The 19,369-nt window shown below is 35.4% G+C and overlaps 1 protein-coding gene across 1 annotated transcript in view; it reads right to left on the bottom strand.

Annotated features, from left to right (window-relative positions):
- Positions 1-242: 242 nt before the first annotated feature.
- The window catches only part of st14 (ST14 transmembrane serine protease matriptase), a 55,802-nt gene continuing 36,675 nt past the window's right edge, over positions 243-19,369 (bottom strand). The window contains 12 exon segments of the mRNA XM_067450279.1: positions 243-1,831; positions 3,665-3,801; positions 4,090-4,364; positions 8,919-9,099; positions 11,191-11,310; positions 16,974-17,061; positions 17,063-17,088; positions 17,595-17,702; positions 18,465-18,506; positions 18,509-18,568; positions 18,739-18,869; positions 19,065-19,177. Coding sequence (XP_067306380.1) covers positions 1,670-1,831; positions 3,665-3,801; positions 4,090-4,364; positions 8,919-9,099; positions 11,191-11,310; positions 16,974-17,061; positions 17,063-17,088; positions 17,595-17,702; positions 18,465-18,506; positions 18,509-18,568; positions 18,739-18,869; positions 19,065-19,177 — 1,443 coding nt within the window. The 3' untranslated portion in view covers positions 243-1,669.

Raw genomic sequence — 19,369 nt, 5'->3', positions numbered from 1 at the left:
ACGCTTTAGGTTCTCGATCACGTCAACTGAAAGGGTAGATTTATGAAGTTTTCTTGTATCATTTTCCTTTAAGAGACCACTGATTTATGGGAAAAGAATTGTTGAAGGCAATGTTGATGTTGGTTTATACCAAGGCCAACTCATTTAATATTGATAAAACAGTTTTTAGATGTTTTTACTACATTTGCATTTTTAGGGGGAAATTAACTTGCATGGGAATTAAGCAAAAAACGTAAAAGAAATTTGAGAATGTAAAACCACCATGTATTTTATTGTCAAGAAAACATTGTAAACTTGAGAAATTGGAATACATTAAAACATTTGCATAATGTTTAAATATAAAACACAATGAAACTACACAGAAAAAAGACCAACAAGTAATATGCTAAATTTGCAATGCCAAAAGCATGTAAAATATTTACAAATGGTAGTCACCCAGACACTTAAAGCCATATACACTCATTGTGGTTTAACAATTTAAAAATGAAAGCCTGACAAGCCAAATTGTACATCATTCAGTAGTACATAAATATATAATCTATTGCTTGACATCTCTCAAAATACAGCCTACGTCTCTTGTACCTCCTAGGAAAATAAGTCACTACACTACAGAGCCTGAAATTCTTACTAAGCAAGTGGACTTTCCATGGGAAAGAAACTTGCCAAGTCTTTGAGGATCCAGCATTATAGATTCTTCAAAACGTTCGGGTCTCTTTGAAGCAGAGACTATCCTGCTAGGTTGTTTCAGCCAACTGCATTGACATTGATTGGCTGGAACTTTAACATGCAGCAGAAGTGAGTGACCCATGTTGGCCTTGGTTGTATTGGCAAATGGATGACGGAAATATCCTATTTTTACCTAATCCTCCATTTTAGAGCTTTGCCATTGAGGTCCCAAGATCACACAGATGTGAGAAAAGAAGGTCAGCCTGAGTGGGATGCTTACAGAAATTTCTAGATTGCAAAGAAGCTTTTGACCTTCACTAAAAGAAAAGAAAAGAAAAAAGAAAATAGGGACTGAAGCTTGCTCCAAAGACTGAAACACAAGAGTCATTGTTTCTGAAGCAGGGTCCAGTCTTTGGAAGAAAGGCACGTTTTGAGCACAAGAACAAAGTTAAAAGATTTGTTTAAAAGAATATAATTCAGAAAGATAACATTACACCAGGTCATAAGTTGTTGGCAGTCTCATTATAGGACAGTTTAATCTCTAAGTGCCATTTATGAAATTACTGTCCAAGAAAATCAGATACAAACAAATGAAAGCAATACAACGGAGTTGGTAAATGAGTGTAACAGTACATCACAGTGATATATATATCCTCATTACAGTGCTATCTGCATTTATTTTATAAAGATTTTTGTGTGGTTGACTAAAGCTGAACTCAACTTTAGATTGATATAGTTATGAAAAACCTCACTGATAAGCCATAATAACCGAAACATAGTAAATTATAGTCATAATGAATGAATATGCTATTACGAAAACAACCAGGTGGTTCAAAGCAGATGATCCAAAGTAAAAAAAAAAAAAAAAAAAAATTGTCGACCAAAGCTGTGTTTTGCAAACGTTTTGTGCGAGTGCGGCTCACGTAATGTACTAAATATTCACAGCACTGAACATTTCTGTTATTCTGCTTTGGTTGTCGTATGATTGCAGGTCCAGGCTCGACTATACGGATGTGATTTCACGGATCCATTCCCGCAGTTTGGTGACACGCGTGTAGACGCCAGGCTTGTTCCGCCGAGCGCAGCCTTCTCCCCAGCTCACGATGCCAGCCTGGAACCATTTGCCAACATCGGAACGACACACAAGAGGGCCGCCCGAGTCTCCCTAAGGAAGCCAGAAGAAAGACACTTTTAAAAGTCATTCCACATTTTCCAAAACTGTTTGAAAAAGACCAAATGCATGGAGGACATATGTAACAAAACATATTCAAGAGTTGCCTGTCGATCTACTCACGAGAATGTTCATTAATGAATGTTTATTTTATTCTATATTATTTTATTGTATATTGTGGTTATTTATTTTAGCATCACTGGAAACTTTTTTATTGTGTGTATCAATGCTGTGGCAATATTGTATATAAAAAAAAAATCATGCAAATAAATTGCTTGAAATTTAAAGAGGAGATGAAATGATTATTTATGTGAGAATATCGAAAGGAAAAAGGAGGGCATGTGAATCAATTGCAAACATTTTAATTATTATTGTAATCACTTATCATTTATTATTTTGTACCTCTAATTTAAGCTGCTTATTTACTGTGTCATTTCATTCTATTACTATTATTCCTGAATGATTTGTTTTGTGTGTAATACAATTCGGCTCTTAATTACTTTGCCAATATTGCAATGTAAACAGACGTGGCAATAAAAGAGAGGGAGAGGGGGAGAGAGAGAGGGGGGGGGGGGGGTGAAAACAACCAAGTGAATGAAAAAATATTAAAGAGGGTGAGAAGGATGGCACAAAGTACAAAGAAAGAGAGAGTGAGCAAAATCTATGAACTGCTATTGCTGGAGAGAAAGATAGAAAGAACTCACAAGACCAGGACCGGAACCTGCGCAAGAAAAAGAAAAAAAGCACACTAAGAAGATTACAACCAGAATAAGAGAGACGCACAGAGCGTTCAGAAGGGGAAAGCAAGATGAATAACAAGTGCAATAGAAGTAGAAATTATGGAAATCAGCTCATTTAAATATCAGGGAACAAGGTAGAATAATTAATCTTCTCCACTACGAGGCTGTACACACACCGCAGAAAGACAACAACATTAGCTGAACACTTTGACGGCATTATGCTCATGTCATATTTGTACTGTAGGTGTTTCTGAATGAATAGAACAGGATAAAAAAGGCTTGACAGTGCATCTAAATGGCTATTAAACCACCTTGAATTCATTAGCATTCAATAAATGTGTAATTCTGCGTGTTTTAGTTACAAAGCTTTTTAGCTGCTTTGAGGGTGTTATGATTACAACTTTGTAAATGCTAACTTAGGAAAAATAGTGGTATACTAGCCTTTAAGGTGTAGTCACACTGACAAATTTCCACAGTTGAATCAGTCATTTTAATAGTAATCCACACAAATTAGAATTACGCTTGAGGGTGAACGTTTTCCCCAAGCAGATTTGGCATCATGTTCAGTTCGCTCCGTTGACCAACAGAAAGCTGCTTGGTTTGAAAGTGTCGTCAGTGCGAGCTGTGCTTTATACATGACCTCTTTTCCCTCATTATTCTACAATTATTGTATTGTTATTTCAATTATTTGCAATAATTTTATTTTAAGTTAGATGGACACATCTTTTTTTTGTTTTTTGACCTTACAGTCTACACTCAAGTCACTGGATGTATTTCTACAGTATAAATCAAAAGTTTGGAAACATTACTATTTTTTATGTTTTTGAAATAAGTCTCTTATCAAGTCCATCAAGGCTGGATTTATTTGATCAAAACTACAGGGAAAAATCTATTTTAATAAACTGTAAAATATACTTTATTTATGTGATGCTAAACTGAATCTTCATCAGCAATTAATCCAAGTCTTCAGTGTCACATGATCCTTCAGAAATCATTTTAATATGTAGATTAATCATCAATGTTGGATATAGTATGGATATATATATATGATGGATATGAGAAACATGAATGTGTTTTGTTTTTTTACCTGACAAGCGTCCACACCGCCGGTGAGGTAGCCGCTACACATCATTCTAGAAGTCACCTGACCGTCGGTCACCATGTCGCATACTGTATCATTAATCACCTTTACTTCTGCTTTCTGCAGGATTTTTGCAGCACTTCCTACAACACATAAATAAAGCATTAGTCCTATGAGAACGATTCGGAAAACCAAAAAGCAAAAATCTTTACTCATAATGGTTGTTTGAATTGATTGGAATTAGTTGTGTGCCTCCACAAATAAAACACAAAAATCCAAACGAAAGCACATGACAAGAGTTTGTGCTAAAAGTAACATTGAAACAAGGGATTGATAAATGTCAAACTTGTGAGGCACAATTCCAAAGGTATCTCATGGAAAGAGGAACTCCAAACGCAAAGGGCAGCCCTCAGGCACACAAGCTGCCTCACCTCCCTCTCGGAGCGCGCCCCAGCCTGTAACAAAGCAGGAACTGCCGGCCGAGAAAACGTGGGTCGATGCCGGAAGGCAGATGGGATGCACAGTGTTGCTGAAGTTCAATGGCTGGCTCAGTTCCAACAAGGAGATGTCGTAATCGTAGGTCATTTCATTGTAGCTTGGGTGGGGGATGATGGTCTTCAAAGAACGCCGCTGAACAGAGCTGGGATCTTGGATGTTCTGGTCCCGCAGACCACTGTACGACAGCCAGTTGGATGTAATTTTGTAGCTGTTGGAAGAGACAGTGCAAACAATGTTGTTTTGGAGGTTAGTTGTTCAAATCAGATGTTTTGAAAGGTCAACATGAAATGGCGTTCAAATCTAGTTTAACTCAGCATTTTGACGGGAAATCTGAGGAAATCAGATTTAATGAGAAAAGAGGCAGGATTGTGAAAAGCTGTTATATGACAAATATTCATGGTTTTTAAAGAATACTCATCTGCTCACTAAGTAGTGCTAATTTTGTCACCTATTTTTAATTAAGTCTTGGTGTTATGCTAAATGTCCTTTTCAGTTTTAGTCATATTTAAATGTGCCCTAGAATGAGTTGAAACAATATGTTAAATTGTTCCCTGATATCTACATAGAGGGCGGTGTTGGGCAAGCTACTTGGAAAATGTAGTGAGCTAAGCTACCAGTTACTCTACATTAAATTAAGCTTCACTACGCTGAAGCTACCCCCCTGGGAAATGTAGCAAGCTAAACTACAGCAACTTGAAAAAAAGTAGTTTACTACATATAAGCTACTTTTTATTTATTTAATTTTATATTGAACCCACTTCATTCCAATCAATGCTATTTCAGTGATCAATAATAGTCAAGCATATAGACACAGTAGCAAAATAATTAAGACCTGCTACAAACAATACCAACATGGCAAAAAAACAAAATATGTAGCCTGTGTGTGTGTGTGTGTGTGTGTGTGTGTGTGTGTGTGTTCGATCTCCCACACACATTAAAACAAGTTTCATTCATTCATTTATATCAAGAGGTGGTGGCCAGGCTGGACCCCGATACTTTTAACAAGAGGTGTTTATTCAAGAGACACAATAGATTTTAAAACTGCAGTTTCTCTTTTGTCACCGTGCGGACGATGCACGTGCAACAGCGAATTGAGCACTAGAAAAAAAAAATGTCAACTAGATCTATCTAGAGTCGCCTATCCCGTCTTTACGCGTTCGCGCGTAAATGAGTTCTTTGAAAGGCTCGCGCGTGCATCTGCACGCTTCTGCGCAAGGCAGAAAGGAACGTAGAAAGTGAAGTATATCCGCGTTCTTATCAGTTGTGTTTCAAATTTGAGCTTGATCTTCAGAAATGCTTGGGAAAATTTAACGTTAGCTTGTGTGGACGCTACCGCACTACTTGATCAACAGAGGAGCTTCGCTACTGAAAAGCTATTTCATAGAGAAAACAGTGACGCTACCACCACGCTACTGAAAAATGTATTTAAGCTAGTAGCCCCAACACTGATAGAGGGTATGCGGCTTATTTAAGGGCAGCAATTGTCCAGATACAGTTTTACAGGTCCATTTACAACCCTATAAATTATCCTTAGGATGTAATGCTGTTTTTGCCTTATTTGGAAGGGTCATGAATATTAATGTTGAGCTCTGCTCTGATTGGCTTATTTCAGCAGCTCACACAAGTTCAGTTGTTCAGCGAAATGGCTCTTGAGTCCTGACCGTCCTGACAGAACACAGACCGACTTAATGACACTTTAAACTGAACATCTCAAATGGAGATTGATAAAATGCAGCTTCTTTGTTTATTGGTGTTTTCAGATCATCCGCGAGCGCAAGAGAGAACTTGCGTGCATATGGTTGCCAGATTGAACATGTTTAGGTAAAAACACCAGATAGTATACGTGTTCGTTTCACAGAAAAGCTCTGACTGGGGGATTTAAATTACTGAAATCTGGCAACCGCAAACACGAACGCTCTTCTTTCCCCCCGACAAAACCAGTATACTATACGCTGTTTTGGTTATACATGGTACTTGGAGTCTCCTATTGTTACTGTACTAGATTCTTGCATCATCTAGACAATGCTGTCTCTCTATGAAACTTTTAATTTAATCAGAGATTGTTTAATCGGTCAATAAGTGGATAAATCACTACATATTGCTTGCAGGAAAATAGTTGTAATAGCCCCTTTCTCCAGTTTAAAGAGATACTTCACCGTTTTATCATAAACTATGTTGTTCAGTACGTGCACTTAATCTCTCTGACGCGCGGTGACGATCTGATAGCATTTAGCCCACTAAGCCCAGTTCATTCACTATGGTACCAAACAGAGATCAAGTTCGAAGCGACCAAACACCTCCACATTTTCCCTATTTAAATACAGTTACATGAATAGTTGAACGACCAAGTATGGTGACACAAAATAAAACATGGCCCTTTTCTTAGCGGGTTAAAATGGAGAACTATAATGTATGGCGGAATAGCACTTTTGAGAGTACTTTGAATCGGCGCAGTAAAAAGTCACGGCTGAAAAAATCCTCCCTCACATCTCCCCCTCCCCCTCTCATTTCTGTCAAAAGGGGGTAGGGGGAGATGTGAGGGAGGATTTTTCATCCGGGACTTTTTACTGTGCCGAGTCGAAGTACTCTCAAAAGTGTATTCTTTTTCAAAAGTGTAACATTCATTTTAACATTGTTGCATCTCAATCACTCTCCATAATAACACTATAATTTAAATGTGGTTGACATAATAATCAATGCACACTATGCTGTACTGTTTACCTGTATAGTGAAGATATTGTCTAGATATTGTCAAATGTATTGACAGCGCTGGCTTGTGTGGACCTATTGAGAGCTCCATGATCCACGTGCCCCTCAGCGCTGCTTGTAGATGAACACGTTGCAACTCTGTTATTCAACGGCTCTGGCTTGAACTGTTATGCCATATTAAGTGCCAAAACGCTATGTATTGTTTGAATTTCCTATTAAAACTTTACAAATTTGGCGTGAGATTTACATGGACAGAGTGAGAGTGTAAGACAGAGGCTGAAAGCGTGGACCTCGCGCAAAATGCGTGTCAGTTGGCAACTGCTTTCTGGCTCCATGTAGTTTTGTGTTGCAGCCACAGGCTGGCAGCAACAACAGCGCAAACTCGTTCGGAATATTTTGAAGGCATGATTGTTGACGAAAATGAGATATTCTATCTTAGTTGTTATTTTATGAAAAAAAATGTAATCTCGTCTTTTTTCGTCAACAATAATGCATGTTAATTTAGTCTTAGTCAGCGTTTTGGACATTGGTGCACTCTCATCATAGTCTCATCTTAGTCATGGAAAAAAAGGTCGTTGACCAACATAATTTAGTCTCGTCTCTTCTGAAGAAATTAACAATATCGCCAAGGCTGCATTTATTTAATAAAAATATGCAGTAAAAACATTAATGATGTGAAATAATTTTAAAATTTAAAATGACTGTTTTCTATTTGAACATATTTGAAAATGTATTTATTTATGTGATAAAAGCCGATGCTTTTCAGCATCATTACTCCAGTCTTCACTGTCACAATTCTTTGGAGATCACTCTAATATGCTAATTTGCTGCTCACTTACTAATTATTATTGGTGCTCAATTTTTAATAATAGTTCATTATAAGTGCTTAAAGCTACATCATGCAACTTTTCCGTCCGCCAGAGGGCGCCTATTCAAAACAAAGACGTATTTTGATGATGCCTAGTTTGAGCACAGAATCTTGGGACATTTGGTCTTCACCTCACAGCCTGTGGGAAAGAATCGGGATAGGACTCAGGCAGAAATCACCTGTATTTATCATATTAGATACATTTAAGTGTGTTGAAAGTGATGTTATGACATTACTCTGTGTGTACTCACACTTGACCACACTGCTAAGAGTAAAGCGTTTCTGCCAAATAAAACAGGAAACCGAGGGTAGCGCAGATATGACACATTTACAGGCGACTCCCTCAGACGTTCCAGTTCCTTGGTTAAAATAGCAATTTAAATCACAATTTACAAATAGTTGGAAACGTGGGGAATTGTAAGAACTCAACCGAACAAAATATATAACACTTTAACACAACACCTTTAATATTTGTGTGTAATTATTTCATGAATGGAAGGTTAAATAACAGTATTTATTTACTTTTTATGTAATCATTAAATACATTAAAAATATTCAAATAGAAAGTATTTATTTTAATGTGTAACATTTGACACACAAAAAAATCTGCCTTGGTGAGACTTTTTTGGTAAGACTTTTTTTCCCCTCCAAAAAAAAAAAAAAGAACCCTAATTATTCTAAACTCCTGACAGGTAGTGTATATGAAGAGGGATTGAAAAATAAGAGGGCTTGGTAATTTCAGCCGAAAAGCAAAGCCATTTCAGAGGTGGAACAAGTTATTACATTTTGATGAAAGACATTTGTGTATTTATGTATCATTCACAAAAAGACCAGAAACGTTTATTAAGAAAGTAAATGGGGTCAATTTGGATTTCATGCTGAAACCATAGCTCAGGAGAGTGAATTATCTTTCAGTTCAGCTTTAATGGTTCAGGCTCAGAAACATGTTGGAATAACTCATCAAGGTAAAGTATGATTTTATGCCAATGTCTTGTGCTCCACCTGCTGGCCAATGAGAATAAATACCAGCTCAGTTTTTGATCAAACATAGAGTGCTGACATCGAATGAAGTTTGGGCACAAAGTGAATGCAGAAAGATACTTAGCAAATGTGTAATTTCTGCCAGTGATAAAATAAAATACAGAAACACTAAAAGCCATACAGAGATGCAATAAACAAACTTACTCTGCATTAGACTGGATGAAGCAGTGGGCCGCGGACAGCAGCCATTTGTTGGAAATGATTGAGGCGCCGCAGACGTGTCCGTCGGTCTTGAAATGCAGACTGATCTGCCACGGCCATTCACCCACATCTGCGTTCTGCCCACCCACAATACGGTTGTGCTTGAATGGCCGGACTCCACAGTCTGAAACCAAATTGTAGGAACGGTTCAAACACAAAGAGAGACTACAAGGAAGACAACGGAAGGGATGGCACTGGCATGCTGAGATGAGAGGTTAAGGGGGTCTTGTACAAGACCAGCAGGGATAAGATCAGAGGGCTTGCTGCAAAACTGTTTGCACTGAAAGTTCGAGTTTCTCGAAACATCTGCTCTGACTCACAGGACCGTCGGCCTTTAGCAGGACTCGAGCAGAATCATAACAAGGCAGATATATGGAGAAACGAACCGTGCTGGCTAATAAAAACACAATGAGGAAAGGAAAAAGAATCTAGCAACCCTGAGGCCTATAAAAGGAGTAGAAAGAGAATGAAGAAATGTCAAGTAAGTTTTCATACAAAAAGTATAATGGCTTGGGGCTCTAATGTGAATTTTTTTTTTACACTAATTACCACATTGTTGATGATGCAGCAACTTCTGGAAATTACAATTGCTTTTTAAATTCGTTAAAACACCAAAAAGCTTGCAAAAACATTGGGAAGCTCATTATCTTCAAATAATTATACCATAAAGACACTAGAGCCGGGTGGTAATTGTATACTCTTATACATCATTGTATATCATAAATCTATACTACTTCATAACTAAATCAATAACAACTGTGAGTGATTTAAACTATTAGTTGGGTTTTATAAAAGAGTTAGTCTGAAAGAGACTTGACTGCATTTCAAATTAATATTAATAAAACCTGTTGTACTTTTTTTCCTGTTATTATCCAATCGCTTTTAGATGATCTAAATCTTAAAATAACCAGACATAATTAAAATTAACCAATACATGAAAAGACTGTAGCACATTTGCATAGAGTTCTGTGCTTCAAGTCTGTTGTTAAGGGTAAAATCTTTGCAATAATTGAAGCACCTTTAAATTAACAAGATGATTATCTAAATCTTAAAAAATATTTAAATCTTCAATATTGGCTGATACCAATTCAGTACAACACACACACACGCACACACACACACCTTAGTTATCTTATTTACTTTTTCTAGGAATTTAACCAACAGTGGTTTACTATGATAAGTTATGATACAGCTTTTCACCATAATTGATATGATATGATATGATATATGATGTAATGTAATCTATAACATAACATAACATAACATAACATAACATAACATAACATAACATAACATAACATAACATAACATAACATAACATAACATAACATAACATAACATAACATAACATAACATAACATATAACATAATAATATCACGCATAACATTATGACCACTGACAGGTGAAGTGAATTGCACACATTACTACAACTTCATCACGGCACCTGTTAGTGGGTGATAACATTTTGTCAAAGGTAATGCATTAGAAGCAGGATAAATGGGCAAGCGTAAGGATTTGAGCGAGTTTGACAAGGGCAAAATTGTGATGGCTAGACTACTGGCTCACAGCATCTCCATCATTGTTGCAGACCATGTGTCTGACCAGAGACGCTCTAGCGACTGACACTAGGGGTTGCATCCTTTAGCCTCCTTGTTAGAGCGTCCGACTCTCATGCCGACAGACTGGGGTTCGAGTCCCGGTCCGAACAGAAGGGGTTACACATGTACACCCTTTAATGGAAACAGTATTCCCTGGTGGCTGTGGCCTCTTTCAGCAGGATAATGCTCTATGCCACAAAGCAAAAATGGCTCAGGAATGGATTGAGGAGCACAATGAGTTTGAGGTGTTGACTTGACATCCAAATTCCCCAGATCTCAATCCAATCGAGCATCCGTGGGATGTTCTGAACAAAACAAGTCCTATCCATGTAGGCCCAACCAACTTTTAAGAATAATTCTTTAAAATTAATGAAACATTTTTAAAAAGACGGCAGCAATTAACATTTTAACAGAACCTCTAGTACATTACATGTCATTTTGTTTAATTGTCTGTTCAGAATCGTGATCTCTATTTCAAACAAAAAATAGTGATTCTCAATTTATCCGGAAACTTGTAGCTCTATGCGATTTAATCAAATGGCAACTTCATACAACATGTGGAAGTAAACCAACACACAGTTCCATTAAAAAAATACATTAAAAAAATCTGACTTACTGCATCCCTGTTCGTCCGAACCATCAGAGCAGTCGTCTTCGCGATCACACTCTGCATTCACTTTGTTCACACACTGCGAGTTTTTACACTTGAAGGAGAAATCATTGCAGACACCAGCCGCTAAGAGAGGAAGAGAGTGTAAAGAAAGAACAACTTGAGGTAAACAAAGGGAATAAAACATCAGTTGCAGCTTCTTTTCATCACCAAAGACCCACGCCTCGTTTGTGGTGATGCAAGAGCCACCTTATTGATCAGGCCTATTGATTGTGGGATAGGTCACTTATCTCGGCTGAAGGATACAAAAAACAATGAACTTTGGGATAGAAAGAAAGGGCAGTAAATAAGGACTGAACACTCTAGAAAAGACCAAAATGTATGATTTCACTAGTTTCAGCCTAATCGTTGAAGCTGCATATGAAAAGCAGGTTAATTATCCCATTAATTAATGGTACTCAATATTCAGTGTAAATGTACATGCAGCGCTGGGTAGCAACTGACTATTAAAGGCACAATATGTAATGTTTCAGCATTAAAAATATAAAAGATCACTATATCTATGTTATATATTTTTTAAAGTTGTGTGTTTACATTATCCCGACAGTTCTAATTAACTTCTAAATCCAGAGAAATTAATATTTTAATTCGAAGACACGGACCGTGTCTTTATTTCCGTTATGTCGCCAGTCTTTCACGTCATATCCACGATTGCGTCTTGCTTCCTGCGGAACTCGGCGGAACCATAGATATCTATGGGCGGAACCGCCAAACTCAAAGAGGAACACTGACAGACAGTATAAGGGGAACCCCCGTATAAAAAAGTCTGTATGATTTGGATCATGACTACTCTTTGCCTGTACGTTTTGCCAGCTCAACAAAGCGCAAACGTAAGGGTGAAAAAAATGACCCGAGAAGATTTTGGGACAGTAAAAGAAGCAAGAGACGTGTAAACCTTGGAGAAGCCTTTGAAAGATGGCGAAATCTTCGTGACAATAAACAGGTCATTTAAGTAACCATTCAGCTAACATAATAATCATATAATCATAACATGCTGTATGTTTGCATATTGCATAGCGATCTTGACCACATTGAGACGCGTTTAGCTGAATACGTAATGTTATACATTTTGTATCGGCTTTTCAAACAGGCGGATTCTCTGTTTTTGGAGACTGAAAGAGCTATTTTTTAAAAAACTGATTCAAAAGTATTTCTATCCGTATATTTGGTGACACGATGATGTCATGTGTAAAACGCAGATGGACTAACTGTTAGCTATTATTGGTTTTATATGTAGCCTAGCTGGAGAAAGTAACGTTAGCTTCATAAGGTAATATGCCACTATCTTGGTCAATTAATATAAGGTGACCGTCACTTTTATCATATGTTAATACTAGCTAGATATAATATCGATTTAATAATGATCTACTTATTCATATATCTCCGAGTTCCAAAATAAATGTTTATTAGAATGATTGATGAACGTGGGGAGCGACACAGCGCGTGTTCCAATGAACAACGTATTGCTGGTGCTGGTTCTCTCATTTACTATGTTTTATGTTGGTAATGATAAACTAAATTGAAATTTATTTCCTTATTGAACTGTTGATATAAAGAATGTTCGACAATCGCGGATGCCATGTCAATATATCTATAATTTGAGTAACTCAAATTATGATGCGCGGTTAATATGTCAACATAGCCTACCAACTTATAGGTATGTTGACATAGCGACCGCCCGCACAACATTCTGTCTCGCACATTATCTAACGTTACTGATAAGTTTGTTAAGTAACGGTAGCTTGCTGCTATTTCATTAGATTGACATTACATAAAGTGAAAAGCCGTAACTAAACTTAACAATAATAGAGATGTAATATAACAATCAATTACCTTGTCAGTGAACATGTTTTCTGCTGGAGATGCCAGATTCGCTGGTTGACAGTGGCAATAATGACAACAACTCCCATGAGCCCACGCACTTTCCCGACGTCACCAAAGTACGTCAGTTGTTATTATTTTGAATGAGTGACCCCTAGTGGCCAAAAGTTGCATACTGCACGTTTAAGTACATTAAGTACATGTGAATTAATTTTTTTAATACTGAAAATTAAGTACATTATATTGTATCACATTACATTACATTAATAAAAAAAAAATAGTAATCAGACAAGTGTTACTTTCCTATTGATTGTTTGTGAAATTTTGTTGTGAAAAATACAAGCCACTAGTCATCAGACTGAAAACTGACAGCCACACAACATTTTCTCACTGGATTTAGAGAAATCATCTCACTTTTAAGAACTGTTTTCACAACATTGCATATTTAATAAACTCCAGTCAAACACTTCCAGTCATTTAACCATAATTACTGTCTTTGGAAGGCTGTCTTTCCACTCTAGGGATGCCTCTACCTTTTTTCTGCCAGCTGAACCTATTTGACCTTATATAGTTATTTGAAATAGCCCCTGGGAATTTAAGATAGTGTTTCATTAAACTCACAAACCCCCTGCAGTTCAATCACAAACCCCATTTTGAATATTGAATGCTCTTCATGCTGTTGATGATCAAGTATGCAATACATTTTCTTTCTCTGTTTTTTTTTATATCAATATGGCATATGATTATCCTATTCAAATCAATGTAATTATCGAGTCCGGTCTTATGTAACCTAAAGTAATCAAAAAGTAGTTAGTCAGATCCTTTCTTATTGTCTGTGTCTGTGGTGCTCACAAGAACAGTGTCAGCCAATAGTGAACTGGTGTTCTGGTGTAGAATTCGGAAGCGCTGGACTGTACTAAATCAACAGAGTAGGAGACTGACCTAGACGGGAAGACATTGTTGAATAAAGTCGTTATTTTGGGGGTTATGTGCACACAAAAAAAAAGAATTTGTCGCATCATAAAATGAAGGGCTGAACCACTGAAGTCACACAGACTATTTTAAGATGTGTAGATGTCTTTAATACCTTTCTGGACGTTCATCTTTGGTACACAAATTAGGATATTTTTGATGAAATCAGAGAACTCTCAGATTTCATCAAAAATATCCTAATTTGTGTACCGAAGATGAACGAAGGTCTTGGAATGGGTTTGGAATGACATGAAGGTAAGTAAATAATGACAGAATTTTCATTTTTGGGTGAACTAACGCTTTAAATATGTAATGGAATGGATTAAATTACCAACTTCAACCTGTGTCATGTAATATGGAATAAGTAACCGATCACCATGTACATTTCAGCTAGATATCTACAAAAGTGGAGAAATCATGTTATGCACAGCCAGTATAAGAAAAAAAAGCTGCTTAATGGCTGAGAGAGCTTGATCAGAAGTTACATTTTAAGCATATCCTAAAACTTTAAATGTTTTAATTCACCTTTTCAGTAGCTGGCAATTTACTGTGATCACAATCTATTTTGTTTTATTGTTCCACTTTATTACTGATATTTACAATAATTTATTGAATTTGATTGTACAATGTTTTATAATAATTTATTCTATTTAGTGTCTATTTCATTCATTTAACATTTAATATTGGGGGCATCCAAGTTATTTTACATATTTGAACATTTAAAAAAAAAGTTATAAACACTTGTCTGTTCTACTAATTTCAATTGACTTGAAACTGAAACTTGTAAACTTATAGCAACTTTTTTTTCTTTTTTTTCAGTAATGCAAATAGTTACTTTCCCTGGTAACGAGTTATTATAGAGTAATTCAGTTACTAACTCAGTTACTTTTTTGAACAAGTAGTGAGTAACTATAACTAATTACTTTTTTAAAGTAACGTTCCCAACACTGTTAATCCTATAGTAGTCTATTCTATAGTTAACCTAAAAACTTTGTAGGGATGGCTCTGTAAATGAAATTGAGATTATAATGGATGCATTTATGCCATTTTAAATAGGCTACTACTGTAGTCTATGAGAGACTCGACGTCTGTAAAAATACTGTGTTGGGCAGGCTACACAAATATTGATCTTCACCTCGACTTTTTTTATACGTCTTACTCTGCATTTAACTTAAAATATTTTATTTTTTACAAGAAAATAGAATAGGCTTCAAAATAAACTATGTTGATGAAATATTGTTAAGTGGTCATATGAACTAGGCTACACGAAAGACCGTTTAAAAAAAACAATATGTAAAATCAAAATTGAATATCTCAGAGAAAGTGCGTGCAACCAGTAAAACAGGTCTATTGGAAGCACAGACGAGTAATTCGTTGGGTCAGAAAAATAACAAAATTATAGTTTAAGTAAAAAAAAAAAAAAAAAAAAAAAAAAAAAAAAAAGAATTATATATATATATATATATATATATATATATATATATATATATATATATATATATATATATATATATATATATATATATATATATATATATATATAGCGACATAAAATGCTTAAACTCTTCTTAAGTGGAAGGAAGCTTTTTTTCCCTCATGTGCAACGATATATAGAAAGCTCGGAGCCATTAATTAGGTTAGAAAAATAACGAAATTATAGTTTTTTAAGTAGAAAATAATATTTATGTAAAGAAATATATTAAAATAAAAAGTGCTTAAAAGTGCACAACTCTTCTCAAGTGGTAGGAAGCTTTTTTCTCTCTTGCAACGATATATAGCCTAGAAAACGCAGTCATTAATTGGGTTAGAAAATTAACAAAATTATATTTTTTTAAGTAGAAAATAAAATGAATGTAAATAAATACATTAAATTGAAAAGTGCTTAAAAGTACACAACTCTTTTTAATGGAAGGAAGCTTTTTCCCTCATGTGCAACCTATTTAGAATGCATTGCAGAAATTAGTTGGGTTAGTAAAAAAAAGAAATTATAGTATAAATATATAATATAGTATAAGAAAGTATAGTACAAGTATAAAAAAATATATATTTATGTAAAGAGATGTAGTAAAATAAAAGTGTTTAAAAGTGCACAACTAATCTCAAGTGGAAGGAAGCTTTTTTCCCTCATGCACAATAGGCTATAGAAAGCGCAGATGTCATTAGTTGGGTTAGAAAAAAAAAGAAAAAAAAATCCTATTTTTTTTTTTTTTTTAAGTAGACAATAATATTTATGTAAAGAGATATATTAAGATAAAAAGTGCTTAAACGTATATAACTCTTAAGAGGAAGGAAGCTTTTTTTCCCCGTCACATGCAACCAATAGCCTGTAGAAAGCCGAGTCGGGTTAGTAGGCTTTAACCTCACGTGCAACCTTTATAAAAATTACATTTTATATTTTTTAAACTGTCTCAATTGTGGTTACCGATTAGGCTACAGTAATTCTGACCGAAATAGTTTTGTCGCCTTTCTGGCTGTTGTTGTAAATGGTGATATGTTTGCATGTTAAAAAAATCAATGACTTTTGTCCACCGGGACGCTATCGCTTTTATTCGCTATTAATTTAAAACAGTTTATTTAAAGCAATTATTTTCCAAACTGATGGAATTAGAAATACAGGCCTGCCCCAAATAAAAGCCTGCTTCAAATAAAAGCCGGCTCCCTTCTGCAGTTCAGGTAAATAAAGGCCTCGGTCTTTATTTGAGGAACTACAGTATGTATGTATTCTTATTTTGCTTTTTATTGTTATTTTACCTGAAGTCATGAAGACTGATGATGACATGATGCCATGATGAACGATAAGTCAGTTGTTGTGCTTATGAATAACTATGGTTCTTATAATAGACATATGCAATGCAGATAAGCTTACAAAACAAACTTGATCAACCTCTATGGAAAGGCAGATCTATGGTCAGTGAATCAAAGTTAAATCCACTCACATTCTGCGCAGGAGACCTCATCACTGCCATCAGCGCAGTCATTTTTCCCATCACATATAAATTCCTGTGGGATGCAGGCGCCATCCCCCGCACCTGACTTCAGCTTTGCCACAATCTAGGAGGAGCAACAAAACAAAAACTTGTAACAAAAAAAGTGTAGTGTGAAGTGTCAACCTCCTTCAATAGTAACATTTATGAAAAAGTGGCTTTTTGAAGTACGTAAAAATGAAGTGTTAGAGGTAGAGGTGAACTACGTGCACAAGTATATTTATGTTGCAGTTTTCCAGGAAAATGTAATAGTTTAAGGTTGGCCCGTTTTCGTTTTCCTAGGGCAGTGCTTTGCAAATGGAGGTAATTTAAATACTGAATATATATAGGAAGGAATGGACTGTTAATACAGTCATTATATATATATATATATATATATATATATATATATATATATATATATATATATATATATATATATATATAATATATATATATATATATATATATATATATATTATATATATAATGACTGTATTAATGACTATATATAATGACTGATATATATATATATAATGAATCATATAATATAAAACTCATTAAATATTTATAAGAAATATAATATAAACTCACCACAATGTTCCTCATCACTGTTATCGCCACAATCATTCACTCTGTCACACACAAAGTACTGAGGCCTGCAAAGGCCATTACGGCAAGTGAACTGTCCCTCACCACATTCTGGAATATAAAAAACCCACAATGAATAATGCTAAATGTATGTGAAACATCACCTAATTTTTTTTCTTCCAGATATTAGTACATAGTAATACTAACCCTAATTGTCCTGAATTGTCCCCCCCCCCCCCAATAAAACATTTTCCAAGTATTCCCAGAGTTTAATGGCAACTTGTTACGTAGTAAATTGATTCCTTAACATGTACATTTCAGTATAAAATTAACCATAACCACGCTTATAACATATTTTCTATCTCCAGAAATATTTAATGATCTCAACAACCTGAAAATGCCACATGCAGAAAATGCTCAAGACATAATAACTTTATTTTTATAAGCCAAGAACACCCCATTTCTCAGAATGATATTATTTATAATCAAATTGAATTTATATTTTTTAATATAATGAATGCTATAAATATAATAAAGCATTTTTGGTGTTAATGTCTTTTTTTATAAAAGTTATCAGATTTTTTTTTTAACTTAAATTGGAGGAATCTGTCAGATCAGTTAAAGAAAACAACAGATATGTCTATATATTACGGAATAAATCAACATAATTAAATTATTGATGCAGTTATTTATCATTAATTTTGACTGATGAAATTCCTCTGTTGTGCTTTAATTACAATTCAGTAAATTCATCTTCCTGTCATTCCAAATCAATATCCTGTCGGACAGGGCTAATTCAATCCAAACTCTAATTAATACATTGAAAGGTTTAAATTAAATGTTGCAACATCCTGACTGGGGTGTGAGACTTACTGCATTCTCTCTCATCACTCATGTCGTCGCAGTCGTTCCACCATCACAAACCTGCTCCTTTCTGAGACAGAAGCCTGAGGTGCACGCAAACTGACCAGGGCAAGCTAGAGGTGACATTTATGAGGGTGAAAACAGGAAGACAGTCAGGACTCAATGCAAAGGAGACGTGAAGGAGAGTTAAAACGATAGAATAATGGGATGTGTTGGTTTTAAATGTTCTTCGGTCAAAATCTGATCACTTAGATGGTCATATTGTAACACTGGGCTTACGTACGGTTTACAGGATCGTAGGCAGAATAAAGGACCCTGAATCCCTTATCAGTGTAGGATTCATCTGAATGAAACTTCACTTCCAGGGCATTGGTGGTGCTAGAGATCACAAGTCTACGTTTTTCCCCACAATACCTTCAAAAATGGAGGAAGGAATGGACTGTTAATACAGCAATGGCTTACGAAATCCAAAAAAAAAAAAAAAAAAAAAAAAAGGTCAACAGATGGCTCCAGCTGGTTTTCAGATAACTTGGGCTTTATGCCATTTTATAGATTTTCAGGAAGCTCAAAAAAAGATATTTCTGACTGGTATGGCAGTAAATGACATACTTACTTTTTTCCAGCACCTCTATGTAGTCTTTGTGACAGTTGCTAACGTCTACCCCTGGCTCTTTAACACGGAACATACTGAACTCAATCTTTATCTTTTTGCCGGTAGCAACCTGCAGAATCCACAAGATAGTATTCATATTTTCAGAAGGGCATGAATTGACAAATACTTCAAGTGGAATAGTTCTCCAAATATGAAAATGTATCAAACAATAAAAACAAATATTACACCAAATAAATATATACCTGAAATTTTAGCTTAAATTTACCCTTAAAGGGTTTGTTCACCCAAAAATGAAATTTAT

This window comes from Pseudorasbora parva, chromosome 8 (assembly GCF_024679245.1).
Source record: "Pseudorasbora parva isolate DD20220531a chromosome 8, ASM2467924v1, whole genome shotgun sequence".
Taxonomy (NCBI): Eukaryota; Metazoa; Chordata; class Actinopteri; order Cypriniformes; family Gobionidae; genus Pseudorasbora; species Pseudorasbora parva.
Note: the sequence above shows the minus strand (reverse complement) of the source record. Positions and strands in the feature narration are given on the sequence as shown.